Genomic DNA, 27,739 nt, shown 5'->3' on the forward strand with positions numbered 1-27,739 from the left:
AATTCGAACTACCCTTTTGGGCTTAATACACCTGGGCAGTAAACACTGGTAACTGCTTAGCACAAAGTGAGTGAAAGGGGCTTTTTCCATGGGTGTCACTCTGACCCACCAGTTGTGGAAAGTGCCACTTCTCAGGTGCTCTAGCCCCTATCACGTGTTCTTGTATTACTTTCCTGACTCAGACAAGCGAGGAACTAATTCTAAACACTCTCAATATTTTTCATATAGTTTTAGTACCAGGTAAAAGGGTAATCTTACATGTGCAACGTTCTCATCCTTTTTTAATTCGACAACTTTGGGATGTGGCTCTGGGAAAGCTGTTGCTCTTATTTCAAATTTGAGTGCTGAAGTATCATCCTGTTAAAAAGAAATATCACTGTAGCCTGATTCGTAGTTTATTTCATCAAGACACAATATTGGAATAATTTCGCATAATCTGTATCTACTGTTTAGATGTTTTTCTTCCTTAATTTACTTTATTTGTGGTCTTAGCATAAATGTCTATAGCATCATCTCGTTGAAATCTTTTTCTTAAGCATGGCTACATTACAAATAACTTGATTTTTAAAATTTCTGTATTGGTGCACTATAGTCTCACATCATAATATAGATCATGTTGACAATGACATATTCACACAGTACTTGGTGCCCTCCCCCTTCCCCTCCCTTCCCGTATTGAGTGTCCAGGTTAACAATGTTATATTCACATGTATACACATATTCGAATGTAGCTCTTCCATTAATTAACCTCAGCCTTCTTCCTCCCCTACCCTTCCTTTCGGCCTTTGCTGAGGTTTCCCTTCCACTGTCTGGAGTCTCTGGTATCCCTAATACTCCCTAGATTGAGCATATTAGAGAAAACATATGTCCCTTATCTTTCTGTGCTTGGCTAATCTCAATATAATTTGATTTAATGTAACTTCTTATGAATATTAGATTTTTATCCACAAATACGATTTTCTTTATCTGATATTTATTCAAATCTACCTTGTTTAGCATTCTTTCCAAGTGAAATAACTTTGTCTACTTAATATCTAGTATAAAGTATAGGATAATTCAAATGTAAAATTTGAGAATGAACTATTAGTATCTAAAGCAGAGACTTTATGAATTGATGGGGTTTGATAGATGGTATCAACAGATTCTAGGAATGTTTCAGAGGTATTTTCATGTGTAGGTTTATGAAGGGAGATGAGAATATATATTTTTAGTCAGTCTTAAAAAGGTCTATGTATTATTTAACATTTAGAGCCGGGCTAGAAAAGTGATTTGATCCCCTAGGGGACCGCCAGCAATGCCAAGACATGGGTGGCAGTACTACTGGCATCTAATGGCTAGGGAGGCTGCTAAATACCTTACATGCCTCTGACAACAGTTATATGGTCCCAAAGCCAGTAGTGCCCATTGTTGAGAAACCTGGAGGGTTTAAGATGAGTTGATGCTCCAATGACCTTTTGACACATTTGAATATGGACTTCTTTGACCATTTGGTAATTTCAAAAATTCAACATAATAGCACCTATGCATTATTACAAAGTCTTCTCATTCCATCTGCAAAGCTGAGACAGATAATCCATATTGGATAGATTAAAAAATGGAAAAACAACTACAGATAAAACCAGGTTTATCTTTCTCATTAATATTCTCAGATGTATTTTTAATTCAACCTTTGAAAGTTCATTATTTTAAAATGTTTTGTAGATAAATTTTAGTATTTTAGTTTGATTTTATAAAAGCTTTAATTTTATGTCTTAGGTTTGTTTATAAAACATTAGATTTTTAAGGATAATTAAAAGCTACATGAAAATGTTAAGGTAGTCTATTCTTTCTAGGCTTCTCTTAGACAACTAGAGTGATAAAAATAAAATTTGAGTTATTTAAGAGTATGCCTTTTTAATTTGCTAACTGACTTCATACCACCCTACCTGTATAAGAATATGAATTATATAAACCCTGTATGAATTTGTCCACAAAACTGTCAATTCAATTTACACTTACCATTTCCAGAATGGATGGTCGGCCTTCCAACTGCATGTGAACACTGGCTTCTTTTCCACTTTCCATTTTCCCAAAATTGCATAAAATATTTAAACAGTGTAGATCTGCTTTCATGCAGTACTTAAGAATATAGAAGTATTACATTAAAATTCAAACATTTAAACTTGTTAGTTTATATAAAAAATTTTAGTTGCATTTAAAAATATCTATCTTGCTTTAAATAGAACACAAGAGTTTTTTTTTTTTCCCCAAAATTGTAACAAAGTACTTTAGCCTTCTGGGACAGGACACTGAACTGGAGTCTTGCCTGGTTCTGTTTGTTGTAAAATCGGCATCATTTGAACATGGTGACTGCTCCCCTGTTTCCTTTCATAAACTAAGATGAAAATTTATCTCATACTACAAAAGCTGTCCCAATGATCTAGAACCAGGTCTGCTGGAAAGAGTGGGCATTTGTTAGATAACGGAACTATAATGTGTATTTAACCTGGGTTCTGTCTCATCCCTCCAATCCTACTTGCTCCTCTCTTACCCCTCAGCTGACAGCTCCAACTCCCTGTCCTAAGGGTTTCACTTCTCTGTTAGCAGAAAGTACAACCAGAAGCATTGAAACTTACCAGCAGCCTCTTATCTGTCTTTGACAAGAACCTGAGTATACCTTGCAAGGTCTCCACTGCACCCTTTTGCTGCTCTGATGTGCACTCTCTTTCATAACTTTTAAAGTGGCATTGTCCAGCAGTTGTCTACACAGACAGAAAGCAAGAAAACATATTTCAGCATTAGAAAGAAGAAAAGAACATAGTCTTAAAAATTCCCCATTGGTTATCTTTTCTAAAATATATATAGGAACTCTAAAAATATTTTTTGACAGAATTATTTCAGGGAGATTAAATCTTTGGCAAAAACTCAGCAAAACTGCAAAGGGTTGGATACAGGCACTAAGATGACAAAATGGTCTTAACCTTAAGAAAGCAGGAAAAATGAGAAAAGTGACATTTGAAAAGCCTAAAAGTAAACATTTCTTTGGCTCTATACCCACACAAAATGATACATTATAATAGCATACTCTAATACCTAAATACCTAAATCTAGAGTTCAAGTAAGACTTTTGAACATCATATCTCAGGCCAGGCATGGTGGCACATGCTCGTAATCCCAGCATTTGAGAGGCTGAGACAAGGGGATCATGGTTCGCAGGCAGCCTCAGCTACTTAGGCCCTTTGCAACTCAGACCCTGTTTCAAAAAGAATAAGAAAATAGGGCTGGGGGTATAGTTCGGAGTTAAAATGCCCTTGGGTTCCATCCTTAATACTGCAAAAAAAAAAATCATATATATATATATATATATATATATATATATATATATATATATATATATATATGTATATATATATATACTCTAAATAGGCCTGGATTTATTGGTAATAGCTTTTTCTTGATATTGAGAGGTAAATTCTAATGGATAAACCTAAGAAAATTGGTTTGCATGTAGTTATGTAAATATTGCTTTAAAAAGGCTCTATTTCTGACCATTTACCAGTGGCTTCAAGATTCATGGAGAATTTTACCAACTACATTACTTCCACAGGTCCATTTCATAAGCAAAATTTGTTGTAATTACTCAATAAAGATGGCAGAACAAAGTTTTATTGATGTACAAGTCAAATGCAGTGGGGTTCCACTGTTGTTCAACAGCAATGTGCAATATTCAATGAATGCATGGTGAATTCAAGCTTTGAATATGACTGAAATAAGTGAACAGAAGCCTCCAGCTTAGTAATATTAAATGGTTGGCTTGCATTTGTTCTAGTATTAACACATACCTACTAAAGGTCAGATACAAGGAACACATTTTTACCTGGACATCCAAAACGTTGAACAGCTTATCAGTTTGGGGGAGGAAAGAATTCGGTACCATTATTTCCACACTAACATTGGGAGCTGTGCTAATGCCCATGTTGATAACCTGATAGGGGAACAATTTCAAGCAATTTAAAAATAGTTTTCATAAATATAAGTACAGAAATCAATGAATTTTTATGTGACTATGCAACATATATAGTGGTAGAGGTTTTCAGTTAGCAACTACTCAGCAAAAGAAGGCAGGATATCCATGAATCAATTTTTATTTTGCATAACACTTAATATATTTCTAAAACATGATTACTAGTGGGGTATGGTGGTATACTCTTGTTATCCCAGTTACTTAGGAGGCTGAGACAGGAGGATCTGAGTTCACAGCTAGCCTCAGCTATTTAGTGAGGCCCTCCACAACTTAGACCCTGTTTCAAAATAAAGAAAAAAACTGAGCTGGGGGTGTAGCTTGGAGGTAAAATACTCCTGGGTTCAATCCCAGGCAACACAAAAAAGTTAAACATGATTACTTGATCCTCATAGCTATAATGTGTTTACTCTTCTCTAACTAGAGACAAATTTAAGAGGTGTCCACAGTGTCCCCAAGGTGAAAGCTATAAAGTGACATGAACCAAATTGTTGATATTATATTTTCAAAGCCTATGATGCTCCCACAAAACTATTATATGCTAATAATTATCCGTGGAAAAATTGTTATTCAGAATAATTGTAATGAATTCAAAAAATTAGAAACGGGTATGATATTGGGTTTCAAGAGAAGATAACAGGTTCTTTATACTTTTCAAAAATACCTAAGAGGGGTGATATTTCATTACTGGTGATAAATTTGGGGATTAAAAATCCCTGAAAAAAGATTGGGCCAAAATATTGATTACATAGGGCTTAATTATTTAAAAGATTTGCAATGATATCTGAGTGTAAAAGAATGAGTCACAGACCTGGAGGACTCCTCAGGAATGCACATGACATAGAGGCGGAGAACAGAATGCCTCTAGATGTGGGATGGTTGGTAACTGCTCAGTCCTAGAAACTCAGAGCAGTTACAGAAAAAGAGGTCAGCCGTGCGTGCCCAGGACTCCACCAAGGTCCTCTTGATGTCAGCAAATAATCAGTCTAAACTACAGTTGTGCTTCAGCCCTATTCACCTGATAATTTGCAGACTGCAAGTTCTTCCAGTTGAAGTCATGCTATTGTATTTTAATTAGAAAATATGTTAACTAATCAGTGCAAATGAACAAATAGGCCTTCTAGAATCTAGCATGATTTGTTTTATTAGTCTATCAAAAGTACAAACCCCCACTGAGTTCTGACAAGCTTTTCTTGGACCTTCAAAAAGTTATTTCAATTATTATGGTATACGAGTACAACAAAATCTTCAGTAAATATAGAATTGATAGAATTTCAAGGTCAATCTTTTCCACAGATGGGGCAGGGCCCAATAATTGGTTATGTACCACAAGTGATTCTAATACACATTTTAAAAAGCATTACCTTACAAAATATACCTAATCTAAGACTCACATTCTATGAATTAGTATACAATCCTAAGAATATGTGGACAATGCTTTTGATTCAAAAATATCTTTGTAGACATTATTTCACTAATCAGTATAACACAACCAGAATTTCAATTTGACTGCACAAATTTTGTAATAGAAGCTTTATATGATTACAATAATACTTATATATTATGATGGTATTCACTGTTTTTTAAAAATATTATTCAACAGTTGATCAATGTTTGTCACAGGTCATAGACCTGAGGCCTGGAAGCCCAACCAATTCGACCCTAATAAGAGATGGGAGAGGTAGGAGCTTCCTTTACTTGTAACATTAGGACTATGCTAAAGCTTGAACCATGAAGAGGTTTCAGTGACTGACCTTAGCAATGTCTTCCCTTAGCCTATTTCCCTTGTCTGCCATCCCGGCAGATTCTGCTCATCCCACAGCTTTGCCTGTTCCAGCTGTTACCTCTCCCCCCACCCCCCGCATGCCCTTCCATGTGTCCTGTGAGGAGACATGGACCTGAGTACCAGGGACAAGAGAAATGAGAGAAAATCAGCTGCTGCAGCCCACTCTGGTCATAGATGGAAGGACATGGTAGGGATGGGATATCCCCTGGAGCAATTCTGCAGTAACATCCCTTCCAGTTGTTACAAATACCAACACAATCAGCGCTGCTTACATGGAAAGTGAAGTTCATCTTCTCTTCCATGCATGTTTCAGGCTCATTTTCTTCACTCGATCCATACACAAATGAAGTTGGGTTCACAAACCTGATAGGAACAAAAACAAACCAAATTAACTGTCTCCTTTGAAGAGGTCCTATCAGAAGCCTTTTTCTTGAGGTGTTCATTGACTAAGAGGCACCATGGAGTACTTTTGGTTTCTTGGTCAAATCAAAATGTTACTGAAAAATCAAAAGAGAAGGCCATATGCAATGCCTTGAGTGACAAATGTTTGTTCACCTCAGTATCCTGTTCTTACCTTCCCTAACCCTTCCTGGTTCATTCTGCTGGCCTTTCATCCTCTTTATTCAATCATTTAAATGATGCATGCAAATTTGGTAATGGTGGGATAAATCCTTAGTTTTTCCTAGGGCTTTTATAACTCAAAATTTGGTTATATTAGACGGAGGCATTTTTTTTTCATCCCCAATTCCTAATGGTTATTTATAATGAATCCCAATTATTCTGAAAAATAGTTCAAACACCAATAGTTAATTGTTTTGTTAGAATACAAGACTGAAGCACAGAAAGAGAAGGGACATATGTTTTCTCTAATATGCCCAAACTAGGGAGTATTAGGAATACCATTGGGACTCCAGATAATGGAGGGGAAATCTCAGCAAAGCTAGAATGGAAGGGTAGGAGAGGAAGAAGGCTGAGGTTGATTAATGGAGGAGCTACATTTGAATATGTTTAAAAGTATGAATGCAGCATGGTCAACCTCGACACTCACTGTTGGGAGGGGTGAAGGGGAAGTGGGGTAGGGGAAGGGCACAAAGCACAGTCTGAATGTATGCCATTTTCCAGATGATCCACATAAAATAATATAAAATATAAGGCTGGCATGTTTTTTTTTAAACCTGGGATTAAACATATGCATGGCCAGCTAAGAACACTGAGAAATGTTTATCTAGGATATATATGAATTATATTAGGTAAAGCTAATATAGGGATCTCTTAAGTGGAAAAAAATTAGAACAGTTTAATACTTGTAGAACATTCCTTTCCCCAAATAATGAGGAAAAATGGGAGGGCATTCATCTTGAGAAAAACAAGGGCACTGAGATAAATATGCAAAACTGGGAAATGTGCAATTGCCTTTAATTGCCACACTGAATGACCTCCAGTTCCTATGAATGGCCCCCCTTTTCCTATTAAATCTCACTACTCAATTCTATTGGTTTTGGACACTTTATGTAATTGTATGGCATCTTTATGGGTACTTAAAATGGTCTGGGACTGTTGATGTGAAGCACAGGAAGAGCTTTTTTGTCCACTTGGTTCTGTATCTCATCTTGTGTTTCAAAAAAACATGTGGGTTTTTTTGTTTGTCTTTTGATTTGGTGCTAACGATCGAACCCAGGGGTGTTCTACCTCTGAGATACAGCCCCAGCTATTTTTATTTTGAAACAAGGTCTTGCTAAGTCACTAATGCTGGCCTCAAACCTGAGATCCTCTTGTTCCAGCTTCCCAAGTACTGAGATTATAGGCATGCATCATCACACCTTGCTTAATAATGTGGTTTTAGACAAAAACTATCAGCCTGAATGATGGCCAGTGAAACCATGAGTGGTTTTTGTAGCCCTTCCTCTCATTCTTTCTCCACATATATTCCTGAATCAGAGGGAATCCACTCAATGATAACTGAAATCCTGGTGGCCAGGCATGCGGGCATGAGGGCTGTGATGCAGAGCTCTGTAAGGCACTGGTTTGAAGAGTGGATGAGGGAGACCTCGCAGCCTGCTTTCTCTTGTCTTGACCCACTTACCATACAGATAAATGTGGGTCCTGGAGAAAGCTGATTTGGCCAGGTCACATGTCTTTGACCTTCACATGCACTGGGAGTATGTTCAGGCAAAATGAATGGTGCAAGACTGCATAATCCCTGGATTGCACAGTGAACAGCTCAAAGGCTGACTGTGCCCTGCAACTTGTAGAGGATTTCCCTTGAGGAGAAATCCTACTCCTGTTCTTCCAGTAAGAAATTCTGCCAGCTGGGTGTGGGTTTGATGTAGGATTGTGGGTGGTTACAGAGTCCATCAAAACAGTGATCAGCTAGCCGTGGAACTGTAGCACTGAGGTAGATGCTAAGAGACAGAGTATCTTTTTCATTTTGAGGATATGATTTTGTCATTTAGTGTAAGAAGCAATAGGATGGAAAATGGACTCTAAACTTACAGAGGCCTCTGACTACTTACCCATGAGCAGTCAGCATAATCTCATACCTCAGAGGTATTGCTAAAGTCACTTTGTTATCACTGAGACTGTTCATTTCCCCTTCATTTTCACTAGAGACAGAAAACACCCTGTTAGAATCCATCAGGCACACAAATCATCTGCAGAGAAAACTAAATACACACTATAGACTACTTATACTATATACTGAGCAACTACTAGTAGTATACTTAACTTTATTTAATGCTCTTGGGGATAAAAGCTGATGTGGCAGAAATAATTTTTTAGGACAGAGTTGGTGAAAAAAATTTTTTTTTTGGTGGTACTGGGGTTCCTGGAAACCCTTCTACCTCTGGGTTACACTCCCAGACACCTATATTTTATATTTTTATTTGGAAACAGGGTCTCTTAAGCCAGCAAGGCTGGCTTCGAACCTCCTATCTCCACCTCCCAAGTGTGGGGATTACAAGCGTGCGCCACCACGCCCAGCGACCAGACACCTATTTTTTATATTTTTATTTGGAAACAGGGTCTCTTAAGACAGTGAGGCTGGCTTCGAACCTCCTGTCTCAGCCTCCCAAGAGCGGGATTTACAAGTGTGCACCACCACACCCGGCTGAAAATTTCTTTCATTATTTATCATTTGCTTCTAATCTCAGACAGTATTTTTTCTCTTTTTCTGATACCACGGACTTAACTCAGGAGCATTGTACCTTTGATCTACACCCCAGGCCTTTACCTTTTGAAGCAAGATCTAACTAAGTTGCTGAGGCTGGCTCTGAAATTGCAATCTTCTTGTTTTAGCCTCCTAAGTACTGGGATTACAGGTGGGCACTACTACCCCTGGCAGAGTTTTTTTTTTTTACTTTTTTTTTTTTTTAAAGAAGATCATGTAAGAGAAGTTTTCTTTTAGGGAAAATTAGTGGGATACAGCTCCATGGTTCCCTCTAAGCCCTCCTTCAAACACAGGGTACATTTCTTTTAGCATCAGTTCTTCCACAATGAACTGTACCAGGAAGTAAGTACTGTGATATTGAGGTCCTCTTCTACTCTGCTGAGTGAACTCACATCCAGGAGAAAGCTAATGTCTATCTGTAAAACAGAGAGGAAAGGATCATTTTTAAGTAATCTAAAATACGTGTTTCACAATCTGAATTTAATTTTTATTAGTAGTTAATTTTCTATAAAATATAGGATTGAAACTATTCTAGAAGCCTTCCTTGGCAGTAAGATACAGGGAAGCTCTTGAGTTCATGGCAATTTTCAAGTGCAAGCATTTCCACGAGTAGCATTCAGAGACAAAGCCTATTGAACGTAAAGACAGGCAGGTCCAGACGGACATAATTAAGAATGCTTTAACAACTTGAGTGAGGACTCTTGCCAAAAACACCTTTTTGTATAGTAGAGGTAACATGCCTGGCAGACAGGGCCACCTGGGGTGGGGGGAGTGTTGAGAAAGAGTGAGCAGGAGAGGAGAATTCTGATTGACACATTCACCTGCCCATTTCAACATAAACACGTGGCCCCCCTTTTTAACAGTGAACATTGCCAAGAATATAAACACAAAGCTCAAAGATTCCGGGCCCAGTTAGTTTTGCTTTCATTATATCACTTAGCTACCTTTCCTAAGTTAAAAATATATATGTGCATATATACATACATGTTTAGCATAAAAGTAGAAAATATATTATACATGCTAGTACACAAACAAATGAAAGTGCTTACCTTTGAAAGATGATCTACATATATGTAACCAAGGCTGCAATCAAGTTTTACCATGCCAGACTTATCTATTACTTCACAGTTTATTTGCTTCTCTTCCTAAAAGGAAAAAAATCAAACAAATGGTTTAGGTAGGAATGGAAATAAATCAATATAAAATAAAGATTTTTATGGGTGGCTTTTGAAAAGCAAGTTATGCTAGAATTATTTACCTTCCTAGGAAACCACTTTATGTTTACTTTGGGGGTATATAAGTAGAAATATAAATAAATGATGTAACTGTGTCTGTGAATTCTTACATTCATGCAAATTCTCTATAAAATTTCCTAGATTTGTAGTTTCTGTTCACCTTGGCATATCCCCCATTTAATCCAAAGACTGAATCCTTGAACTTTCAGGATACAGAGAATCCATAAGGTCTGTATTTCATTAGCTCACTTCTGTCTGGCATGTACACATGTGTTAAAGGTGCTTAATCCCAATAACTGTCATTACAATTAGTGTATTTTAAAAACTCTTATGGGAAAAGAAAAATTGCCTAAGACTCAACTCAAGTCGACAGTAAGACTTCAGAAATGGTAGAAGACTGCATGTTCTGAGGTCTTAACTGTCCTTTTGGAAGCAGGCTGAGAGTGTGTGAACTCAAAATCAAGAGCAATAACTCTGGGTGCCTGGCATGGAGGACCAATATTTCCCAGGCAAGGACCAGAGGAAGAGATGCATAGTCACAACACTGTAGGAGACCTCTCCTACTAACATAGGGAACAGGTGCTGTCCCGTTCTGAGCTGGAGGATGGAGGAAGTCCCAGAATAACTAGGAGTCTGAGTGGTAAATCTTGATATTAAAACATGTGTTTCAACTAGTTATATCCCAAACCAATGGAGTGAATTATACCACTTACATTTTTTTAAAAAATTAAAGTTCTAAGAGTATCATGCTACTATGGTTTGTAGCTCTTACCAGTTCTAAAATCTTAATAAAGTAAACGCCCGGGGGTAGTTTGATTTGCAGAGTTGTTTCATACGCATCATCTCCAGCATTAAACACAGACACATTCAACATCAATGTCTTCATGCCCCCAACTGCAAGGTAGGTCTTATTTTCATATGGCCTAAAAATGAAGCCATATTATTTAGTTCTAATTTTGGATTCCATATATCTGGAAACATACATATACACACAAATACACACACATATAAAACTTATGCAGAACAAAATGTATTAATTTAGAAAAACAAACTGTGGGAAGGACCTCAAACAAGCAGATTTAAATCCATATGAATAGAATTCAACTTCTCATGTTTCAGAAAAATTTAGTCCGTTATTACCAAAGAAATATGTTGTTTTTAATTAGTTATAATAAAAGTGTTCTTCTGGATTACCTCTTTTCTGCCTGATTTCCTGTAATTTTAATATTTTCCTCATTATTTTGCAATGTTTTCTAAAGGCAAAGCATTTGTTACTTTTCTTTCAGTCTTTCTCTAGACACTGAATTAGCTACCATCAAAAAAAAAAAAAGGCTAAAAAGAGTGGAGGGATCTGGGAATAAAGGGAGAAAACAGAGGAAACTTTTTGTTTATTTGTTTGTTTGTTTGTTTGTTTTTGGTGGTATTGGGGTTCCCGGAAGCCCTTTTACCTCCAGGCTACACTCCCAGAGCTATTTTATACCTTGTATTTGGAAACAGGGTCTCTTAAGCCAGCACGGCTGGCTTCGAAACCGCGCAATCCTCCTGCCTCTGCCTCCCAAGCGCGGGGATTACAAGCGCAAGCCACCACGCCCCGCCAGAGGAACTGTTTTGGTAGAAGTGATAAAAGCATGAGTTAGATCTAGTGTTAGGCCAGCAGGTAAGTGGTACTAAGATCTGCCTGGACTAGAATTCATTTCTGAGGTGGGATGCTTGACTACCTCTAGCAAGAACTAAGGCCTTATTTTAACAAAATTGAAGAAATATTTAACCTTAGTGTGAATTGTGAAGACTGCTACAAATCCAAATACTAAATTCAAATCCTGGTCCTGACTCCAGTCCTTAGGGGAGGAAGGTCACTCAGCATTTCTAAGCCTCATCTGCACTGACAGTAATGTTACTATTCAGTTAAGGTAACTATGGATCATGCACAGCCCATGAAATCCTCAGAATATTTTAAGTATGAGGGCATGAAGTCTTGAGGAATTTATACAAAGGCCACAGCTAAAATGTTCTAAAGCCACAGGGTGTTTTAGATTTCTACACAACCCATTTTCTGTCCCAAAGAGTCAGACTAGCTTAATACCAAAGAAAATGTTCACTTATAGCATGTTATGATTTTATAAACTTTCCTTAAGACAGCATATTCTTGACTATCTCATAATTTAAAAATTAGAAAAAAGTCACTCAAACTAGAAAAGAAAATCGCCCAAAGTAAAACATTCAGGTGAAGACAGTCATAATAATGAAACAGGTAAATATTCAACTAGCATTTTAGAACTTTGAAGGTTCTTCTATGATATTAAAATTATATCATTCTGATCTTTCTATAAAGAAGTTATCAGTGTTTTAATAAACCACTCGTGAAATTACTAAAAGCAGTGTAGGTACTTAATAGTTATTTGCGAAATAAAGAGAAAGAATACATCAGTATATGAACGGGTTTCAGAACTTCCTCTTTCAAGCATCACTTGCAGATGCCCGAGTGACTGACTATGACTGAGGGCTCTTGTACAATAAATCAGGTGCTGTATGTTGCTCCCTAATACATAATTGTTTAAAACACTCTACTTCCTCCTAAAGCTGATACAGCAAACGACTGATTTGTAAGGAAACATAAACAAGTATTTTAAGTATGTAGGAAAGACTTATGAACAAAGGGCTCTAGAAAACCAGGGAAAGGACCCAGCTTTTGCCTGGGCATAGTAAAGACATATTGCCTTTCTGCTATTCTGATTAGTTAGACTAGCCACTGCAAAGAAGATCCTTTTATTTTTTTTTAATGCAGGTCTGGGGATGGAACACAGGGGCATTTGACCTCTAAGCTATATATCCCCTGCCCTATCTTTTTCCTTATTCTTTATTTTGAAACATAGTCTCACTGAGTTGAAAAGGGTCTCACTAAGTATCTGAGGCTGTCTGTGAACTGTGATCCTCCAGTCTCAGTCTCCCAAATGCTGGGATTACAAGCATGTGTCACCACACTTGGCTAAGAAAAACCTTTTAAAATAAAGTCTGAAAATGTAATGATTGGATCTAAGCTGATTTGGATTATATCCTCAATTGATTTCTCTATTTATTTATTTATTATTTATTTTTTGGTGGCACTGGAGGTAGAACCCAAGGGCTTTTCTACCTCAGGGTTATACTCCCAGACCTATTTTAACTTTATTTGGAAACAGGATCTCACTAAGTTGCTGAGAGCCTCACTAAGTAGCTGAGGCTGGCTTTGAACCTGTGCGATCCTCCTGTCTCAGCCTCCCAAGCACAGGGATTACAAGCCTACACTACTCCACCCAGCGATTTCTCTCTTTAAATCCTTCTCTCTGACCAAGGATGGTGGTATATACTTATACTTGGGAGGCTGAGACAGGAGGATCATAGTTTCAAGACCAGCCTCAGCAGCTTAGATTCTCAGCAACCTAGCAAGACTCTGTTTCAAAATTATAAAGGGGTTAGGGGTATGGTGCAGAGGTAGAATACCCTTGGGTCCACAAAAAACAAAAATAAATCTCCTTTAATCATCACACTGCCAGAGGGTCATTTTCAACAAAGCAAACTGGACAATCCCATGCACCTGTGTAGTAGCTTACAGTGCCTTGAGACAAGAGTCCCAACTCCTTGATATGACAGCTGAAGCTTCAGGAGCTAGCCCTGGCCGCATTTTCCATTGCACAAGATGTTCCGTTCCTCTAGCCATATTCACCTACACACAGGTGTCCGAACACACTAGGATGTTGCCTGAATTCATGCTTGCCTTTTGCCTGAAACACCTCACTCTCTTTACCCATCTGGCTAACTTGTTCTTTGAGATTCAGCTTAAATATCAACAATGTTTAGAAGTTTTTCCAGCCCTTGCCCACTGCCAACCACCAGCACCCACACTGCTTCCTCCTTAAGCAAGTCAGGCCATCGCTTCTCTCTTTAAAAGCCAAATCAGGTGCCACCTCTAGCTCTGGATCCTTGGCTTGGAGAAGCAAATATTACTGGAATAATGAGTAGTAATCCATAAGTCAGTTATTCTAAACACTATCATTGAAGGGTCTGAGAATCTGCATGGCTGTGTGCTATCAGGAACCAGAGGATGGTCATGATCGACTCATTCTGGAGTTGTTACCCTTGGGTCAAGTCAGTCCCCGTCTGCTTGGTGGCACATGTTAAATGGGAGAATGGAAACATGTGAGAACATAGCTGTCCTATATTCCCCTGCCACTCTGCAAACATATTATAGCTAAAGGGACCTAAGGAGGTTCTGAAAGTAAACTTCAGCTTGACATTAAAGTTTAATTAAGACTTGTAGAAGAGCTGCCTGGAAATAGACGTTTATAAAATATTCTGGCTTGTCACCAAAGCATTAGTCACCGAACACCTTTGGGAAAGAAGTTGGCACTTAGACAAGCAACAGAAGGTGAGACGCCGCATAAACACCCAGGTTCCACGACAACAGCAAATTAGAGAGAAACATGGGGTTCACATTTCAGCAGTGAGACTCGGGCTTATTTTCCATTTTTAAGTTGTTCTGCCAGGTTACCATGATTACAATCCTATTCTTTTTACATGTATGTCTTTCCATATCTTGATTCATTAACAAGATGCTGTCAGAGCGATCCCCACCCGCTTTCTACGGGAGACTCCATAAAGGACCAGGTGCACATCTGGAAGCACGACAAGAGGAGCCAGAGCTTTCACCGGGACGCAGAGTTCACTCTTCATTAAAACATGCATAATGCAGCCCTGAAATTTACAAAGCAGCCTAGAATCCATATCCCTTAGACAAATCAAGGTACTGTGTACACACAGAATCACAACTCAATAAGTGGAAGAGGAAAAAAATAGAAAAATGATATACTGCAGCGCCAGGCTTTATGCTTTCCCTGAGTGCATAAAAGAGTTTTATTTTGCAAGACATGTTCCCTAGGACTTATTGGGATAAATGCCCTTTGTCTCAATAAAATGAATTCGGCCTTCATAGCTAACTGGCTTTTAATCAAGATGTTAGAGTAAAATACAATGTAAACTCTTATCACACTTTACTGTGTCAAGATCCAGGATGCATTTATTTGACAAAAGAGCAGCCTGAGGCAAGTGGTCTACAGGTCCAAGTGAAATTTTATCCCCTGCTTGTCTTTACTATTGACTCCCAGAATGAAAACGAAAATGCTGAAAGATTCTTGCCTATTACCGTAGATCAGTTACTTGACATTTAAGAAGATTTTTCTGAATAAAGGCGACCTCACATTGGTCAAAGGGAGAGCAGCAGAAGCACTTGGGTTAGAGGAATGGAATTGGAATTAGCATGTTTTAGTGAGTAAAGCCCCCACTCCAACCTCCCAGAACTTGGCAAGGTCAGAGAGGCATATGTTCCTACAAACTATTTTTAGAAGGGTAGTTTCCTTAGACTAGTTCTTGGGGCTGAGGGCACACTGCACACTGGCACATGTCAGTCATTGCCTGTTGTCTACCCAACAGTGACTCCCCACCTTGCTGCTAACAGACCCTGATGATTCAGGTGGCAGGTGGCGTTCCCTTGACAGTGCAGAAGACCCCTTTAGTTCAGCTTGAGGGAGTGAATCGTTACTGATCTAATATGACCATGATAGATTCTGAGGAGAGCATGGGAAACTGGAGTCTGGTTATTAGAGTAAGTCTGATGAGGCACTCCCTTCCTGAAAAGTACCTCAAAACAAACAAACAAAAAAGTTTGTGCCTTTTTCTTGCTGGGAACCTTGGTACTGCCGCAGCTATTTTGTACCCCTGAGAAAAAAAGACAAAAGAACAGGAATGCCAACTATCAATGTCCAGTCTCTGGGAGTTGCTCAGAAAACCTGTAACCACCTCCTCGCTCCAGAGTGTTTATTATGAAAAATAAATGCCTTGATTGTTTAAGTCTTCTACAGTCAGGTACTCTGTTGCTTGCAATTAAAAGCATTATTAATGGCTACGAAAGCAAACATTCAAGGAAAGTCCTTGTCACCTATTCGAGAAGCATGGAAGAAGCACAGAAGAGAAGTACTTTATATGAAATGTTTCATTTTATTTTGTTTTTACGGTACTGGGGATTGAACCCAGAGGCATTCTAACTCTGAGCTACACCCCTAGCCCTATTTTTCACTTTTTAGTTTGAAGCAGGGTCTCACTAAGTTGCTGCGGGCCTCATTAAGTAGCTGAAGCTAGCTGCGAACCTGTGATCCTCCTGTCTTAGCCTTCCAAGTACTGGGATTACAAGCATGCATCACCACACCTGGCAAAATGTTTCATTTTAAATTGCCTATGTAATGGCTAATACCTGCTATTATATTTGTGATCTTAATAAAGCCTTATTTGCTCATTGTTATTTTGTAGTGAAAATCCACTTGAATGTGGTTTGTTGTCCTGAGAGTTTAAGCATACAAGCTGAAGTATTAATTTAATGAAAAATGGAGACCGCATGTACGGGCACTCTTTAGTGTACTGTTAGCAGTTCATTATTACTGGCTTCTGAGTAAATACATTCACCTAAAACAGGTTTATAAATATGGGATACATAAACACCATTAATGCCAGTGGAATTACAACCGGGAGAATGTGTAGAACATATGGTCTCAGTTTGCCTACTGTTACTGAGAAGGGAGACAGGACACCCAAGTGGGAGAGGCATGTTTATGTCTGATAGAGTATAATTTACTAAAAATGCAAAGAAGGTTGTCAAAAGATTTCTCAGTGTATCTAAAAAATCAGAAGAGGTTTTGTTTGAAAATTCTTTAGCTGGGTGTGGTAGCACACGCTTGTAATCCCAGCATTCGGAAGGCTGAAACAGGAGGATTACGGTTAGGGGACAGCGTCAACTACTTAGTGAGGCCCTCTGCAAATTAGTGAGACCCTGTTTCAAAATAAAGAATAAAAAAATAGGGCAGGAAACGTAGCTTGAAGGTCAAATGCCTCTCGGTTCCATCCCCAGACCCACACACACAAAAAAATTCTTTAAATCAACTCTCACTTACGTAACCAAAATAGTTTACACCTTTTCTAATTGATACACAAAGATCTGACACCCAATACTTTACACTGGGGTTCCTGCCTTTTTAAACCTCCTCAGACTGGAAACTACACAGAGTATCAGAGCCAGCAGTATTCTCAGGACATAAGCATATGCAGAACAATGCTCAGAATGTACAATATTTTAATTTATGGTCAAATGACAAAAAAAAAATGAAATTTAGCCAAGCATGGTGGCTCATGCTTGTAATCCCAGCATTCGGGAGGCTGAGACTGGAGGGTCGCAGTTTGCGGACAGCCTCAGCTACTTAGTGAGACCCTTTGCAACTCAGTGAGACCCTGTTTCAAAATAAATAATTTTTAAAAATAGGGCAGGGTGTGTAGCTTGGAAGTCGAATGCCCCTGGGTTCCATCTCCAGACCCGCAAAAAAAAAAAAAAAAAAAAAGAAGAAAAAGAAATTTAAGTGTACTAAACCTAATGTATAGTAACCCCTCCCACTAGTCACAAAAGATACATCCCTAGTGGATGCCTGAAGATAATAACAAATTCTACATAAGCCATGTTATCTGCTTGTACACAGGATACATATGATAAAGGTTAATTTATAAATTAGACCTAGGAAGAGATTAACAATAACTAAGAATAAAATAGAACAATTACAAAAATATACCATAGTAAAACTGCTGGCATAATTGCCCTTATACTTTGGGCCCATTTCTATAGGGTGACTTGAACTCAGTCCTGTGATGCTGTGACAGTTGATCTGATAACTGAGATGGCTACTAAGGAACCAGCGGGGTGGGTAGCATGTACAGCGTGGACACACGGAACAAAAGGAGGTGTGAGTGGGACAGAGCCAGGCACTCTGCGGACTGCATTACTCCACTGGAACACCATGCAATTTAAAACTTATTAGTTGTTTGTTTCTCAAAATTTTCACTTAAGATTTTCAGATCACAGTTGACTGTGGATAGCTAAAACATAGGGGAAAAATGAGGAAATGTGGAGGGAGATGAAATATAAAAATAGTAATAATTTTTATTTTGTGTGGTACTGGGGATGAACCCAGGTATATTCTACCTCTGAGTTACACCCTTAGGTCAATCAACCACTATCTATTCTTAATTTATGGTACTAGGGATGACTGAACCCAGGGGCATTCTGCCTCTGATCTATATCCCAGCATTATTTTTATTTTTTTATTGGGAATAAAGTCTCATTAAGTTGCTGAGAGACTCACTGAAATCCTTGTTTGCTTTCAGCAAGTTGCTGAGGCTGGCTTCAAATCTGTGATCCTCTTGTCTCAGCCTCCCAGGTACTAGAATTACAGGCATCTACCACTGTACCTGACAAACAATAGTAACAATTTTTATTGAACTTTCACCTGTACTAGGCTTTGTACTAAGCACTTGGCATGCATTATTGCACTTAATAAAACAATCTTATAGAGTAGGTACTAGTTTTGCTAATTTAACAATGAGAAAATAAATTTAAAGAGGTTAAAAGGTTCTCTAAAATTTTCACTTAATAAAATGGTAGGCAAAACCAGGGCAGTTTGACCTCAAATCTAAAGTTCTTTGCACTACACTGGTTCTTAGGTTTCAGAGTGATAAGAACTTAGAGCCCTATTAACTGTGCAGGTTTGGGCCTGGTCCTATTGATTTTGATATGGATGCTCTACAGTCCAGGAACCTGCATTTCTATCCAACATTTGGGGTGTTTACATATAGATAACATGAAAACCATATCCCATACCTGTTGGCTGCCACTTAAAATCATTAATAGGCTTGATATTTTGATCAAGAGAAACAGTATCACTTACTGTTAGAAATTCAAAGTAGAAAGCAGGGTGTGGTGGTACAAACTCATAATCCCAGAATTTGGGAGACTGAGACAGGAGGATCACAGGTTCAAGGCCAGCCTCAGCTAGCTAGTGAGCCTCTCCACAATTTAGTGAGACCCTGTTTCAAAATAAAGAATACAGGGCTGGGGGTGTAGCTCAGAAGTAGAATGCCCCTGCATTCCATCCTTAGTACCACACACACAAAAACAGAAAAATTAAAAGTAGGTATTTTTTGCCGGGGTCCAGCCCTAGGAAGAGTCAAGGTTCGTGTGCTGGTGAGAGGAGAGTTGAGGTCATGAGAGAGACGACACTGACACACGAGACCAGATGGCAGCTTCTTGAACTTTTTTCTGATGGAAGCTTCTCCAGCTTCTCTCTTACTTCTCACTTTTCAGGATTTGTTACAATCTTTATAGTCATGCAAACAGGAACTTCAAGGACAGAAAGTCTTTAAAAGACTTCAGGGCAGGGTGCCAGACCTTTAAATAATCATAGAAAGTTTGTTTTGTCTCATCACAAGGCCAGCTTGAACTGAATCTTATATATTGGCTCAAACTAAGGTCAGTTTGAACTTAATCTTTTGCTCAAACTTTATCCTTGGGGAAAAAATCTTTACGGCCTAAGTCTCTCACAAGCCACTGCCCATCAATTTTAGTTATAATGCTTATACATAAAATTCCAATTATACGTATTAATCCAAATAATCCTAAACTAATTTTCTGAAGAAGGAAATGCTAGACATATTTCATGGGGGATTTATGCCCTTGCGAGTCCCCTGACCCAGCTTTCTCAAGGTCTGCATGAGATGCTGCAGCAATTTTTATTGTGATAAAACATGTAAAGCTGGGTGGGGTGGTGCACACTTGTAATCCCAACATTTGGGAGGCTGAGACAGCAGGATTGCAGTTCAAGGACAGCCTTAGCTATTACTTAGTGAAGACCTTTGCAACTCAGTGAAACCCTGTTTCAAAATAAAGAATAAAAATTAGGGCCATAGGTGTAGCTCAGAGGTAGAATCCCCTGAGTGTTGAGCCTATGCCCTCCTCTAATAACTTCACAGTTTCAGGTCTAATTTCTAAGTCTTTGATCCATCTCGAGTTTATTCCTGTGCATGGTGAGAGGTAAGAATTTAGATCCATCTTTCTACAAATGGAGAGCTAGTTCTTCCAACGCCATTTGTTGAAAAGGCTGTCTTTTCTCCAGAGTATGAGTTTGGCCCCTTTGTCAAAGATCAATTGACTATAGGTGTGTGGGTTTCTTTCTGTATCTTCTATCCGGTCCACTGGTCTGTGTGCCTGTTGTGCCAATACCGTTCTGTTTTTACTATTATTGCTCTATATTATAATTAAAAGTCAGGGATTGTGATGCCTCATGCATGGTTCTTATTGCTGAGAATTTCTTTGGCTATTCTGGGTCTTTTCTTTCTCCATATAAAATTCATGACTGATTTTTCTAGGTCTATGAAGAATGTCATTGGTATTTTTATAGGAATTGCACTGAATCTGTACATCACTTTTTGCAAAATGTCCATTTTGATGACTTCGCAAATGAAGAGATATAAGTGGCCAATAGATACATGAAAAAATGTTCAACATCATTAATCACCAAGGAGATGCAAATCAAAATTACGCTTGAGATGCCATCTAGCCTCAATCAGAGTGGCAAGCATAAAGAAGTCAAATAACAACAAATGCAGGTGAGGATGTGGGGAAAGAGGAACTCTTTTACACTGCTGATGGGAGTGCAAACTAGTTCAGCCACTATGGAGATCTGTGTGGAGATTCCTTAAAAAACTGGCAATGGATCCACCATATATACCACTCCTGGGTATCTTTCCAAAGGTTTGAAATCAGAGAACTACAGTAACATATGAATACCCATGTTCATAGCAGCACAATTCATAATAGCCAAAATATGGAACCAACCTAGCTCTCTGGTCTTCATCAATAGATGAAAGGTTCCAAAATTATGAGAAATACACACAATAGAATTCTATTCATCAATAAAAAGAACAAAATATTGTCATTCGCAAGAAGATGAAAAGACATGGAGAATATTATGTTAAGTGAAATTAACCAAGCACAGAAAAAGAAGAGAAATATGTTTTCTCTAATATGTCCAAACTAAGGAATATTAGGGATACCAGAGGGACTCCAGATAATGGAGGGGAAACGTCAGCAAAACTAGAAAGGCAGAGTAAGAGAGGAAGAGGGCTGAGTTTGATTAATAGAGGAACTACATTTGAATATGTGTATAAGTGTGAATGTAGCATGTTTAACCTGGACACTCATTGTTGGGATGGGAGGAAAGGGAAAGCAGGGGAGGTGGGGGCAACAAGCACTATGTGAATGTATGCCATTTTCAATATGATCCGCATAAAACTTAAATGATGAGATATCAGGGATTAATAAAAGAGAGAAGAATGCAGGTTGTGCTCTAGGTTTCTGGCTTTGGTATCTAACAGTTGTATTATTCCTGAATAATGATGGAACGTCTGGAAATTATGAGATACCCAAGAGGATATGCAGATGTGAAAATCAGAGATACTGAGGTAGGCATCAGCGATGTGGGGAGGCCAGGTGAGGTCACAGTTGTAGATAAGATTACCCAGAAAAAAATCTAGTAGTGACAGAAGAAGTAGAGGCAAACGATTTAGGGAGCTAAAATCAAGCATCCTCCCAAGAAAGTTGAAAAGGAGGGACTGCAGAAGGGGAAGGGGAGTGGAGTCCATTGTGGAGACTAAAAGAACAGGCATTCGAGGCTGGGCGTGATGGTGCACGTTTGTAATCCCCGCGCTTGGGAGGCAGAGACAGGAGGATCGTGCTGGTTCAAAGCCAGCCTCTCTGGCTTAAGAGACCCTGTTTCCAAATAAAAGTATAAAAAATAGGTCTGGGAGTGTAGCCTGGAGGTAGAAGGGTTGCTAGGAACCCCAGTACCCGCCCCCCCAAAAAAAGAACAGGTATTCAAAAGAAGTGAAGAGCCTGAGGATGCTTCCCAGGATAATTCAAGCAAGGACTGAAAGGTTGAAGGTTTCTCTCTCTAATTAATTCTTCCCCTGCCTTTGCTTCTCATGTTTATGTCTATGATTAAATAAATAACATTTGATAAGTATATAAAATTTTTCAGTTGAACCTGCTTGTTCCCAGTATACTGTCCCCTGAATTACCAACTCTGGTTACCACTGCACTGGGACTTTTAATCTTAAATTTCCCCTGGCACTCCTTTTCCCTCACACTTTAGATGCTAACTTCCATGACCTATGCTTAGTTATTATGCCTCTTGCTCTCTGCCGAATACTGGCTCCTTCCCCATGGGTTTTGTTTTCCTCTTAGTTCTCTTGAAGATTCCTTTTCCGTCTTCTACAGAAGTTCCTATTCTCTTTATGTTCTTTCAATAAAATTGCACCCCAAGGTGGGATCCTGAGCTCCTTCATCTGCACAAATTCACATTTCTACTCCCTAGGCAATATCACAAGTCACCAATATGATGGAGATCTTCCAATATACTCCTGATAGAGATTTTCAAGTGGAGAGCTCCATAAAAATGTCTCACCAAACTCAGCACATCTCAGATTGAACCTGCTTTCTTTATATACCAACCTCCTAAAATTACTCATTTTCGTGCCTTATCACCACAGTATCCCTGTCCGCTTTACATTCCATGAACAATTAATCCTCAACCTGAAGTATGGTTTCTTTCTCTGTCTGGTCTGTATTTTCACATCTTCCTTCTGATGTACAAACCAATTTGAATACGGGGGATATAGACATGATATAAAATTTTAGGAGCCAGACATGGTGGGGCACACTTGTAATCCCAGCATTTGGGAGGCTGAGACTAGAGGACCGCGGTTCACAGACAGCCTCAGCTACTTAGTGAGGCTTTCCACAACTTAGTGAGACCCTGTTTCAAAATAAAGAATAAAAAGCCGGACATGATGGCACACATTTGTAATCCCAGTGCTTGGGGGTTGAGAGGTGGAGACAGGAGGATCGTGGAGGTTTGAAGCCAGCTGCACTGGCTTAAGAGACCCTGTTTCCAAAATAAAATATAAAAAATAGGTTTCTCGGAGTGTAGCCTGGAGGTAGAAGGGTTTCCAGGAACCCCAGAAACACCAAAAATAAATAAATAAATAAATAATTGAAAAAATCAGGGCAGGGGGTGTAACTCAGAGGTCAAATGCCCCTGGGTTCCATCCCCAGACCCGCCAAAAAAAAAAAAAAATTCAGTGGTTTATCTTTCATCACAAAATGGCACTAGCAACCAGTATTTATCTAGTTCTCATACATGCTACTTGCTTTCCTAAGCACATTACATGTCTTTTCCTCTTCCTGTTTTCCCTTCTATTAACTCAGAGGACCAAGTCGGTTTATTTCTTATCAAACTTTTAGTATATCTATATATTGTTTTATATATCAGTATTAATTTTGAAACTAGTTTTCCAGGTGATAAAAATGTCAGTATTATGTAGAAAAATCTTATTTTGTCAACAAAACTAAACAGGCATTTTTATTTTATGCTATGATAATACCCCAAGGCACAATTAAATTCTGAAATCTCTTGATTTATCAATAAAATTTCAAGACATGCTTCATAAAGTCTTAGTGTTCATATAATTTCATTCTTTGAAAGTAGTATTACTTGAATTCATGCTTATTATGAATGACATAGATCATTTACTCTGAGTATAACATTGCTGTTTTACAGTTCTTTAAATGATGCTAACACCCAAGGGTTAGACCCCTTCTGCTTGTAGCACACATGCATGTAACTTATTACATCATCTTGATGGAAAACAGAAACTAGACTTACTTCAAATATCCGATTTTTGCAGACACTTGTAAGTCAGCAGAGCAATTTTCATGGGCACAAAATCTTGCAAAGTTTATCTGGAAATAAAACATTACAATATTTATTTTAGTTCAATCAGTAGATTTATTTGGATAGAGCTTAAAGAATAAGAGCTGGGCATGGTGGCGCATGTTTGTAATCCCAGTACTTGGGAGGCCGAGACAGGAGGATTACAAGTTTGAAGCCAGCCTTAGTATCTTAGTGAGGCTCTCAGAAATTTAGTGAGACACTGTTTCCAATAAAATATAAAATAGGTCTAGGAGTGTAGCCTGGAGGTAGAAGGCTCCTGGGTTGCATCCCCAGTACCGTGTGTGCATGCGCGCGCACATACACACACACACACACACACACACACACACACACACACACAAAGATACCTGTGATACATGAAGAAAACAAAATTAAAACATCAAATTGATAACATCTTACTTTATCTATCCCTAAAAGTTCAATCTGAGAATTAGCAAGCAAATTCAAATACCAATTGCTGGGCTAAAGAAATTTAATTTTTCTAAAAGGTAACTTTAAAACCTAAATTTGTTAAGTGAAACTAGGTTTGAGAAAAGTTAAACTAAAGGCACTAGACAGATAACTAAAGAATATTAGCTCCCAAGATATTCCTCATTAATTTCCTTTCTACTTTCTGGTGCTGTATTTTGATCTCAATTATTTCATATAAACACCCATTTAATCCTGACAGATAGCAGGATGGTGATTTATGGTCACTGAAAATAGCTAAATGTACAAATGGAGACATTTTACTTTGAGGAAACATTGCAAGATTTAAATGATCATCTATTGTAAGGGTTCCAGAATTATTTAACTCTGAACATTTTAATAAGATCCACAGATTCTGTGAGGCCCATGGGAAGACCTCATGGAAAAAGAAAAAAAAAAATAGGAAGAATAACAAGAAAGGAAAATGATGGAAACATGTTGAAAGAAAGAGAGAAAATAATAAAATAAAAACCAAGAAGCAGTGAAGGAGCCAGGCCCAGGGAATGAGAAGGGCTTGGAGTCATGTCCACATACCTGCCCCACCAGACTGCGCAGGTCAGCAGAGCAGGAGTGTAAGTCTTTCTCTAAATGATGACGTATATAGGATTTGTTCCCCACCACTCCTATTTGTAAAGCAAGTTGCTTTCTAAGAATTGAAATACAGATTAACAAAACTACAAATTGCTAATATTTTGGTTGGTATGTTTGCAATAATGGTATTTTTGTTAAGGACATTTAAAATTAGTTGATAATGAATACTGAAATTCGGTAGAAAAGTAAAAGAACTTGATTTCCATAAATAGTTTTCATATGAGTACAGAGGAAATTTGTTCCTCAGTTATTATCTTCATTTGGCCTAGTATTTTAGATTAGACAGTGATATTTATGAACTCAAATATCTTAAAGTGACATAGGAGCAATTTCCCTGCACAGGATATGATCTACACCTTTAAATGTACCTTTCATCTTTTATATTCTGAGTGCCATTAGAAAGTGGGTGTTTTTGTTTTGTTTTGTTCCAACGCTGAGGATTGAACCTAGGGGTCTTCTATCTCCAAGCTATATGCCTCAGTTCTATTTTATTTTTTATTTTGGAAACAGGGTCTCACTAAGTTGCTGAGAGCCTCAATACGTAGCTGAGGCTGCATTTGAACCTGTGATTCTCCTCCTTCAGTGACTCAAGTACTAATATTACAAGCTTGTACCACTTACACATGGCTAGAGAGTGTTTTATTGAATTCTTTTCACCACCCCACATTGCAGCCTGTCGACTCTGCGTTGTTGGACAGTATAGATCGCTACCAGGGGATTCCAGGGCATAAATGCATCTTTAGTGAAACAAATATTTTGGGAAAATTTAGAAAAAGCAGGAGTTAAAACTCAAAGTCCATCTTACAACTGATCTTGGAACATAGATAAAAAGCACCTAATGAAAATTTAAAAAGAGAAATTGTTGTGTAAAGTATATTTGTGTTGGTAAATCAATAACACTCAGCAAGGGAATTGGACCAAGATGTAGTAAATCCCTGGGTAGGAGAGTAGGAGAGAGAGATTGAAAAAGAGCAGAGGGTAAAATAAGAGTCCAGCAAGTACTGAATAGCTAGCTCATGCATGCAGCTATGTCCATTAGACTTTCTCCCTAATAATATATTTTCTTCACTGTCAAAGCATCAAAGAGAAAATTTACATTTCCTATATGTAGAAAACTACTGTTGTGGCTAAATGCATATTTAAACATATTCAATTCAACATCCTAAAGAGAATACACAACTATAGAATATAAAATGTAACCATAATCTATATTTATTAAAAACCCATATAAGGTTTAAAAAGAATCAGGACTTGTTTTTCTCCAAAATTATTCCATCTTTTAAAAAATCATTTCATTATGTCACACAATGTTTTGAACAAAGGAAAATATTTCTACCGTCTTTGAAATCATGTCTTTTTCTTTCTTCTGCTGAAGAATTGGCTGAAGTGGTGGGAACTCCTCTGTACTTCGTTTGCTGATGACATGATGTCCAAGGTGATAAGCAGCTTCGATTTGAATGGGGGTAAGAATGTCTCGCACATCTTTCTAAGGAAAATAAGAAACAGGAGTTAATAACAAAAATAAGCATGAAGATTAAATAAAAACATAAAAGTTATTCCCTCCATAAGGCTAAATATAAGCTAAAGCAAATCCTTATCTTTCATATTACTTGCTAAACAACCAAAAACAATTAACATAGATATGGGGATGTAGCTCAGTAGTAGAGCATTTGCCTAGCACACACGAGGCGCCGGCTTCAATCCACACACGCACACATACTGAACATACATGTATTCTCATAGTAAAGAAGCATTGTGTTTCTTATAATATATACAATATATATATAAAATTAAGAAACATTAAGCTTTGTGTATTTAATTTTATATTCTGGCCAGTTTATTGAATTTATTTTTAGAGTTGTTAGAGTTTTTTAGGTTTGTTTTTGTTTTATTTTCTGGTGGTACTAAGGACTGAACTCAGGGGCTTTCTACTTCTGAGTCATACTCTCAGCCCTGTTTTATTTTTCTTGTTTTGAAACAGGGTTTTACTAGAGTCTCACTACATTGCTGAGGCTGTCTCTCAAATCTGCAATCCTCTGTCAGCCTCCCAAGTACTGGGATTGCAGGTATGCTCTGCCACACCTGGGAAAATAATCAACCAGAAAATAAGTTTGAAAGCATCCAGGATTCAATTAAATAAGCATTTTGTTAGATAATTAAGGTGATCTGGTATCTCCAGTTTTGGAAAATATATGGAGTCAGATAAGATATAAAATGGGGCATCTCTTAGAAAGCACTTGTCCAAGACCTCTCCAGGCAGAAATGTGATTTCTAGGGCATGTTGTATAGATTTCTTTTTTTTCTTTATCTAAGAAGATAGGCTAATATGTTTAGTTGTTGTTATTGTTGTGTGTGGTATTAGGATTGAACCCAGGGCAGTTCTACCTCTGAGCTGCACCCCTAGCCCTACTTTTGATCTCTATTTTGAGACAGAGTCTCACTAAGTTGTGGAGGGCCTCACTGATTCCTGAGGCTGGCCAGGAACCTGTGATCCTCCTGTTTTAGCCTCTCAAGTACTGAGATTACAATTATATACCACCATCCCTGGCAGCAGCTAGTAAAGCTTTAGTAATAAAGTAATTCATATGAATTTATAACCATTCAATTGACAAATAATATAAGATGTTGATGACAAATCTAATGAACAAGTATCTTAAGCAGAACAAAAACTAAAAGTAAAAATGATATTAGGATTGATTTGAGGAGGGAGTTTATAATCAGCAAAAGCTACACAAGCACAGGAACTAGTGTATAAAATCTATGTAGCTTTTATTTTTATTGATATTAAAATTGTTA

The 27,739-nt window shown here is 38.0% G+C and overlaps 1 protein-coding gene across 2 annotated transcripts in view; it reads right to left on the reverse strand.

Moving 5' to 3' along the window:
- ITGA4 (integrin subunit alpha 4) overlaps window positions 1-27,739 on the reverse strand; it is a gene marked incomplete at both ends in the record, with an annotated part of 85,378 nt that overhangs the window by 973 nt on the left and 56,666 nt on the right. Inside the window, 11 exons of one of the 2 annotated variants that reach the window (XM_080689783.1) lie at window positions 259-357; window positions 1,999-2,118; window positions 2,616-2,738; window positions 3,857-3,964; window positions 6,059-6,149; window positions 8,300-8,389; window positions 9,289-9,368; window positions 10,002-10,097; window positions 10,960-11,110; window positions 23,816-23,892; window positions 26,280-26,429. In XM_080689783.1, coding sequence (XP_080545909.1) covers window positions 259-357; window positions 1,999-2,118; window positions 2,616-2,738; window positions 3,857-3,964; window positions 6,059-6,149; window positions 8,300-8,389; window positions 9,289-9,368; window positions 10,002-10,097; window positions 10,960-11,110; window positions 23,816-23,892; window positions 26,280-26,429 — 1,185 coding nt within the window. Of the gene's footprint in view, window positions 1-258; window positions 358-1,998; window positions 2,119-2,615; window positions 2,742-3,856; window positions 3,965-6,058; window positions 6,150-8,299; window positions 8,390-9,288; window positions 9,369-10,001; window positions 10,098-10,959; window positions 11,111-23,815; window positions 23,893-26,279; window positions 26,430-27,739 lie in introns of both variants that reach the window. The other variant, XM_080689782.1, reaches the window with a different exon arrangement.

The sequence above is a fragment of the Muscardinus avellanarius genome, assembly GCF_963383645.1.
Source record: "Muscardinus avellanarius genome assembly, chromosome: 2".
In the NCBI taxonomy this organism is placed as follows: domain Eukaryota; kingdom Metazoa; phylum Chordata; class Mammalia; order Rodentia; family Gliridae; genus Muscardinus; species Muscardinus avellanarius.